Here is a 7,949-nt window from a genome sequence, read left to right on the forward strand (position 1 = left end):
TGTATCTGAATGGGTACAAGTTAAGTTGTAGGACAATAACTTGTATTTTGCAATGGTGAACCATGAGCAAGTAGTTCTTTGAAATAATAATGGAAACAAAAGTTTAAATGCATTGCACATGGTGTTTTTCATTTCCTCAGAAAGATTAAATGTCACTGTAATCATATAACCATAAGAAGGTTTCTGCAAGAGAAGGACTTCAAGAATAAAAAAAATCTTTATATAGGCTACAGCTCTTCTTCTTTCAAGTGTTGCTCAGTGAAACAATGTAGCAGCTTGTGTAGTTGCAGGGGTGGATGCCTCGTCAAGATGTTACAGGAGGCATTCCTTTTGATTTATTTGCATTTTAAACTTTTTAATATAATTAGCACTTGCCACAATATTTTTATGCCTAAACTTATTGAAATTTATTTTGATGTAGACCAAAGATGTTATGTAGCATCTGTAACTAATTAGGACATTTTTCTAGTATGGGAGGGTAATTCCCACTGACAGATAACTGTTCGATTTTAGGGCAAACATGCCTGATAAAACACCAGAAGAAAAAGCAAACCTGGCAAAAAAGCTGGCTGAACAAAGGGCCAAAGGTGTTGAAGGCATTCCTACGACTGCCAAGGTGAGACACAAGAACCCAAAAAATGCTTTATATCTTATTTGTGTTTGTGTATATATCTTAGTGATCAACTGTTTTATTTTAAAATTTGCAGCTCAAAGTTGATGAATTTGAGTTCAATGTCAATGAGATCAAAGACCCTTTCCCTCCAGCAGACTTTCCTGGTAAACTATATTTACTTGATAATATTACTTTATGCATAGTAAGATTTGTGAATAACAAAAACCTATGGGATTTTTCTTCTGAATCCTGCCCCTATTTTGTTGACTAGGTGATGATGAGGAGGAGGACCCTGATATCCCTCAAAGCCCAAGACCTCGTCCAATGGCAGATCTGCAGTTGAAGGAGGAATCAGTGCCAATTCCTGAAGCCACTTCATTTTTTATATTTGGACCACGAAATAAGTAAGAAAAAAATTATTGTGGATTTTGAAAAAAATAACAAGAGCATGGTTACAAGTGGCTTAACAGTTCATAACAGTTAAGGGACAAGGGCAAGAAAATCCATGTGTCAGTTATTTGTATTACTCAAGCCTGCACAATGAGAAACAACAGTCAAGCTTGCACAATGTTGATGATATAATATCTTTCAAATTTAAAAAAGAAAATTACACTACATATAGGCATAAATCCAGACATGGAGTACTACTGCACAGCCATGAATTCATATTTTTCACTCAATTCATTGTTGAACTGCTCGTTTTCTAAGTCAACTTTTCTTTTTTTTGAAGGTAGAAAGAGACAGTTTTTTTTTCATTAGCCAGCCTTCACACTTGACAGAAACAAGCCAGAGCTATCAGAGAGTTGCACTCAAAAACAAATGGTGAATTTTAATCAGTCAAGTGCAGTTCCTCAAAGTATAAGTTCGGCTTAAAAAGGTGTGTATTCCACCGCCCCCAGCATGACAGAATTTTTAATTAGCCATTGTCATTTGAAGGATGAGATCATCCATATGTAACAATTACACTTAAATCTAAGAGCTGTTACAAAATTCCTTATGGGCCTGACACAACCCTGGGCCCACCAATTGAATAGCCTGGGTATATACTTGTAACGTCTGATAAAATAATAGTTAATGTTTTCTTGACCACTGCGATTTACCCTAGTCATGGCTTAGCTTAACAAATTAACATACTGTATGTTGGAGGATAATCAAAAGCAGCTTTTGCAAGCACCATAGTTTCCTTTAAAATTATGTCTGGTATCACAATCCACATAATAATCATATAGCAGCAATGATTAATGTATAATTTTCTTTGTGCTTCCTTTTCAATAAGTAAATTCTGGTTGTTTCTATTGGCAAAATAATTATAGATTTTACTTTTATACTGTTTCTTTTCACATTTTCATTATGTGTTTGAAGAGCAGTCCAACCTTGCTCCAAGCAGCATTATAACACGGTCGATTGTGATTCTGATTCTTTTATTCCATCAGGTTCCGGAAACTCTGCCACCGCATCATTAATGCCACTACTTTCACCAATATCATCCTCCTTTTCATCCTACTTTCATCCATTTCTTTAGCTGCTGAGGATCCCATTGATCCATTGTCTTTCAGGAACCAGGTAACAAAAAATAGCTTGTCTGCTTCATGGCATTTTATAATTAAACTCCATTTTAAAACATAAATCTCCAGTCCCTTTTGAAGTCTGACATTGAAAAAAATGTAAATAAAAAACGTTGTAATGATTTGCAAATCTCTTTGAACCTATATTGTGTTGAATACATTACAAAAATAGGAAAATTGTGTTTTTTAAAGATGTATATGCATATACTGAGTGTGAAAACAGTAATTTCCCTTCTGTGGAAATAATGCTTACCCTTTCTCTTAATTCTCCAAACTAATAAAATCTGTTTGCAAATCATTCAGAAAATGCTCAGACAGAGCAACAAAACTAAAGGAAAATTGAGGAATGCTCAACAAACCCTGTTTGGAATATTCTACAGGTGTCATAATTTAGTATAAAGGAAGTATCTCGAAACGCTCATATGCACAGGTGGGGTAAGGTTCACCAAAATGCATGTCCAAGTACTTCCACTTCATGTTGTATGTATAAAAAGCTAAATTTGCTGTGCTGCCACAGCAAGTAAAATCCTGCAAATTAGCATCACCCATGTCTTAAGAAAGTAGATTCCAAATATGAAGACAAACTGATCAAACCTCTAGAAGAACCAAGTTTCACACACACATAGGTCAAACTTAGTCAAACTTAGTCCATAGGCTGCTTTGTTGAATCCATCTAGGTGACACCATAATAGATAGCAAATATTGGTATGTACATGTGTAGGTTGTAGAAGGTTATCTTGTTGCAAAACATGGCCCTAATAATGTTCATAGCGCTATATCCATAACTACATATTTTAATATGTTTGTGGCCAAGCCCAAACACATGACCTTTGATCCTGATTCTACAATATATGGCTGAGTGACAGCCACTTGTGTGCTTAATGTCACACCCACTTTTGAGAAAGTACGAGCAAAAATTGGTTCAAAATTGCAAATTCATTTCAAAATGACAAACTTCCTGTTTCGTGTTTTTCTCGGTTCAGAACATGACTTCTAGAGACATATTTTGTACATCTTTGGATGTTACATAGTCCCACCAGATTTTTTGCTTGTTGAAGAAAATGTATCTATATCTCTATGTATCATTTTCATTATTCAAGCCAATGCAGGATCACACATGTAGGTGATTTAGTTGAGGCAAAAAAAGAAAGATTATGGGAAAAAAAATATTCCTGCAAACACATTAGATCCTCTCTCACAATTCTCACAATTCACTTTGTTTTCAGTGCAAATTTAAAACCCCAGTGTGGAAAAAACATGCAAGGTGTTCTGGTAGTAGGGGAAGGTGGCAGAACACCTTCAGAGCACTGCTGTAGTACCCTTGAGCAAGGTACCAAACCCACAAATGCTCACATAGGGCCCTGCAATGAACTGGCAACTCATCCAGTGGTGTACCCAGGCTTTACCCATACCCGTGACCTTGAAAGGGATAAAGTGGTCAAGAAGATGAGCCAAAATGAAAGACGAAACAGTGACAATCCATCTGCATGTGTCACAACAGCGTGGCCTCATGGTTAAAAAAAAAACAAGGACATTTGACTGGCAAGCCTGCAGTAAAAACCTTTCTCATGCTAAGGAAGTGCATTATATAGGTGTATTCAATTGAATATATGTTGAAAAGGATTGACAAATCATTGCAGTTCATATTAAATTGTGTTTTACCCCAAATTAAGTAGAGTATGGATTGTTTAAAAAAAACAGAAAGAACACAAATAATCCACAAATAATCTTGACATCTTTAGGTATTGGCCTATGCTGATATAGTGTTCACATCAGTATTCACAGCAGAAATTGTTCTCAAGGTAATGCAAACTGTTTTTTATATTACACATATTCATAAAAAATAATCAACATCCACTGAAATTATATAGATTGTAGTTGGTCATAGAAAATAACAATTCTCTATCAGATGACAACTTATGGCGCCATCCTTCACAAAGGCTCTTTCTGTCGGAATTCTTTCAACATCTTGGATCTTTTGGTGGTCAGTGTTTCTCTCCTGTCAATGGGCATGGAGTAAGTTATCAATCCAATCACATTTTTCATTTAATGATTGTCTTTATTGTATTTTTACACTTAAATTCATTGCACTTAAAACAGATACAGACTATACAAATGCCTGGTAGACATTTTTTGTTAGTTACTTGTTGAATTCTTGTCATGACCTCAAAGATTACCAATTATAGTTGAATTTAATTATTATGATGGAATCCTAAACTTTTTTTGTCCCCCCCAAATAGTCAGTCCAAAATACATTTGTCATCTGTTTTTATAGATCCAGTGCTATCTCTGTGGTGAAGATTTTGAGGGTGTTGAGGGTACTTCGACCACTGAGGGCCATTAACAGAGCCAAAGGATTAAAGGTAAAATGTATCTTTGAACAGAATTGTTTCTTTAAATGATTTCACGATAACTGAATTTAACATCTCTCTATCATCCCTATGTCTCAATAGCATGTTGTCCAGTGTGTGTTTGTTGCTGTTAAGACCATTGGAAATATTGTACTGGTCACCATGCTTCTGGATTTTATGTTTGCCTGCATTGGAGTCCAACTTTTCAAAGTGAGGAAAAACAATATAGAAATGTTTTGGGGTTTTTTTGTTTGTTTTTTCACCATGTCCACATTCTCATAAATGCAGTTTTGTTTTCAAAGGGAAAGTTCTATTCCTGTACAGATCCAGACAAAATGATCGAAGAAACATGCAGGTAAGGAGTTTATTCTCCTGATAAAAGGGCTTCATAATTTTTGAAGAGTTTTTGGAAAACTGTTACAAAAAATAAGGAATTACAAATGTCAATCACATTCTTTGTAACGTCAGAGCCAATATGCAATACCTCAATGAGTTACGTGTGCACGCACAAATTGCGGCGTTATACCAACAAACTCACAGGACCTGTTAAAGGGGGCTGGAACTCAGCAATCATTTCCTACAAAATCTTCTCAATGACATTCCAAGTGAAAATGAACTCTAGAATTCATAAACCCTCAATTACATGCATACCATTCATTTGATTCTTCCTAAAGGCCACAGTCAGTATGAACTGGATGACCTCAAGGGAGCCAAAAATGTGATGTACCTGGTTGAGTGGCGTTTCATTGGGGGAACCCACCCCAGTACTCTGCTGGTGAGGAAACACGTCTAATCTCTGAAGGGGCTGCAAATTTTATCCACATTCCACAGACCACTCTTGCAGAAATGTTTACCGGCACCTTGTGATTTTAGCGATAGCAGTTTAGAAAATAAATTAAAGTCAACAGTGGACTCAGTATCTTCACTCTTAATTAAAATGAGACCTAAACTGTCATGAAGAAATGCGACAAACCTTGCCAATATCTTATGAACCAACTTTGGGTTCAGCATCCACTTGCCCATGGGCAGCTTTAGGTGCGAAAGCATGTCTGCAGCCATGTTCTGTACACCTGGTAGATACAGCAGCCCACTGCAGGAGCCACTGAGCCTCTTGCTGGGAATGAATGGATCTACCCTCCTCGGGAGTTTCCGCCATGGCATTGTTCATTGCCTCCCTTCCAGATGCCTCCTCTAACTGTGGTTCCACATAGCGCCCGAGGCCCGGGGAGGAGGGGAGGTGTATCTGTTGTCACTATCTCCCAATGAGATGGAATGGAGCCAAGGGTAACACCACTGACAGATAAGCTAAGTTTCTCTGAAGGCATTTGTCTGAGACCGTGACTATCCTACGTTGGTGTCTCTAAAAGTCGAAGCCCAAACCACTGACCCATGCTTGCAAAGTTTGTAGTGAGAGGAGTCCCAGAGGTATGTCAACCTTGTGACCCCAAATACATGAAATAATGAGGTTGTTGTTTACCCTTCACGGAGAGGCAGAGACTCTCAAAGTCAGAGTCAAGAATGACCCTGATGAACATGGTTCACTGGCTGGGGACTAATTATCTCATCGCTGAGCTCAACGTAAGACCTAATAGGTAATATGTGATAAAGCGTTTGTCGTGTCATGGCCTAGTGGAGATTCTAGCACGGACCATGTCAGTCCACCAGCAAAAAAATGCAGCTACTTCCCTGCTGCAGTACACGTGGAGGCCTGCTTCATAGCTCCAACCAATCCAATTGTGACTTTGACGCTATTGGGTCAGGCACCAAGCTTATATGATTATACTGTATGTGTGCCAAGGTAAGGCAAAGAAATGATTGCAGCCAGTTCTTGTGACTTTATTGGTATATGTTTCAATCTCTGCATGTATGTGATGCTCATCCAAGTATTTCATACTCGCTCAGGAAGAATACATTACAATTGTTCTTCTAAGACATCTTTTATCTGAATGTGAAATATTTTTTTTTATTAATTCTGATGTAAAAGGATGTTAAAACAGTTTTATGATTACAAAAATAATATGACACTCTTTGACCCACTTTATAAACAAGAGGATGGTACATAAAATACCAGGAAGGTGCATTACATGAAATGGAGGTCTGTAAAAGGAAATGGACAAATGCAGACCTAAACTTTGACAACATCCTCAATGGCATGCTGGCCCTTTTTACCATATCTACTTTTGAAGGATGGCCAAAGTAAGTATTATGATTGTCAGGGCATGAAAATATTTCAACAACATTTTATTAAGAATTTAAAACAAAAACAATAAATGTTTTACCAATACACTGGTTTATCAATTAAAATGTTTTAAAATTTTCTGCCAAAATATTACACATTTGTATTTGTGTATGATTTGTTTCATTTCTGTTTGCATAATATATGTTTTTATTTATATAGGATACTCTATAAAGCCATTGATTCAAATTCAGAGGATGAAGGTCCATTATACAATAACCGAGTGGCGATATCAATCTTCTTTATCATCTATCTGATCCTTATTGCATTCTTCATGATGAATATATTTGTGGGCTTTGTCATCGTCACCTTCCAGGAGCAAGGAGAGCAAGAGTATAAAAACTGTGAGCTAGACAAAAATCAGGTATTTGCTTTGCATTATAACACTGAGGTATGGCTCACAGATCCGAATCAGTACCCACCACCAATAATTTCTCATTTTACAAAAGAGGGCCAAAGTTGCAGATGAAAGGCGATCGATATTTTAATTTTGAAAGTAGCCAATATGCTGGTTATTATTTGAAAAGTTTATGGACTGAACAGAGCACCTCAAGCAGGGACATATCAAAAAGAAAAAAATTAAAGATTGTATTACAACTCAATAAGAGATTTTAATGATAATCCAGATATTTACATGGACCGACATTCTCCAAGATCTGCATCGTTACAGAACTTAAAACCTACCTTTGTGATCATTTTCTATTAACAGATGTGTGGATATTTAGTATCACAGAGTACCCATGTGCTAACTTCAGCAGAAGTATACAGCCAAGACTTTTGGTTAATGTTATCACCGAGTTTACAGGTTATTTCAGAGCACTTTGGAAGCCATTATTCTACTGGGGGACTTCAACGCCCCTAGGCAATGACAGTAATAAATGAAGGGGCATGATTTGGAGAAATGGCCTCCCCAATCTGAACCCGAGTGGTGGTCTCTTTTTGGATTTCTGTGCTAATCACAGTTTGTCCATAACAAGCATTATTTTCGAGCATAAGCATGTCAATTAGTGTCTTTTGCACCAGGACACCCTAGGCTGGAAGTCAATGATCAAATTTAGAGTTGTTTCACCTGTCCTCCAGCCGTATGTCTTGGACACTGGTAAAAAAAAGAAGGGCTGAGCTGCCAACTGGTGGCTAGATGCCACAAATGTATTAAAGAAATCCACTTATCAAATAGCCAGCTG

At 37.0% G+C, this 7,949-nt stretch overlaps 2 protein-coding genes across 3 annotated transcripts in view; one reads left to right on the plus strand and one right to left on the minus strand.

Annotated features, from left to right (window-relative positions):
- lamtor3 (late endosomal/lysosomal adaptor, MAPK and MTOR activator 3) overlaps positions 1-7,949 on the minus strand; it is a 205,572-nt gene that overhangs the window by 137,030 nt on the left and 60,593 nt on the right. The window lies entirely within an intron of this gene.
- The window catches only part of cacna1sa (calcium channel, voltage-dependent, L type, alpha 1S subunit, a), a 50,985-nt gene that overhangs the window by 17,972 nt on the left and 25,064 nt on the right, over positions 1-7,949 (plus strand). For both annotated transcript variants that reach the window (XM_057059004.1, XM_057059005.1), the window contains 11 exons: positions 514-616; positions 708-777; positions 885-1,017; positions 2,047-2,176; positions 3,921-3,980; positions 4,088-4,194; positions 4,454-4,541; positions 4,632-4,739; positions 4,832-4,884; positions 6,579-6,725; positions 6,928-7,129. In XM_057059004.1, the coding sequence (XP_056914984.1) occupies positions 514-616; positions 708-777; positions 885-1,017; positions 2,047-2,176; positions 3,921-3,980; positions 4,088-4,194; positions 4,454-4,541; positions 4,632-4,739; positions 4,832-4,884; positions 6,579-6,725; positions 6,928-7,129 (1,201 nt within the window). The remainder of the gene's footprint in view (positions 1-513; positions 617-707; positions 778-884; positions 1,018-2,046; positions 2,177-3,920; positions 3,981-4,087; positions 4,195-4,453; positions 4,542-4,631; positions 4,740-4,831; positions 4,885-6,578; positions 6,726-6,927; positions 7,130-7,949) is intronic.

The sequence above is a fragment of the Takifugu flavidus genome, chromosome 16 (genome assembly GCF_003711565.1).
Source record: "Takifugu flavidus isolate HTHZ2018 chromosome 16, ASM371156v2, whole genome shotgun sequence".
In the NCBI taxonomy this organism is placed as follows: domain Eukaryota; kingdom Metazoa; phylum Chordata; class Actinopteri; order Tetraodontiformes; family Tetraodontidae; genus Takifugu; species Takifugu flavidus.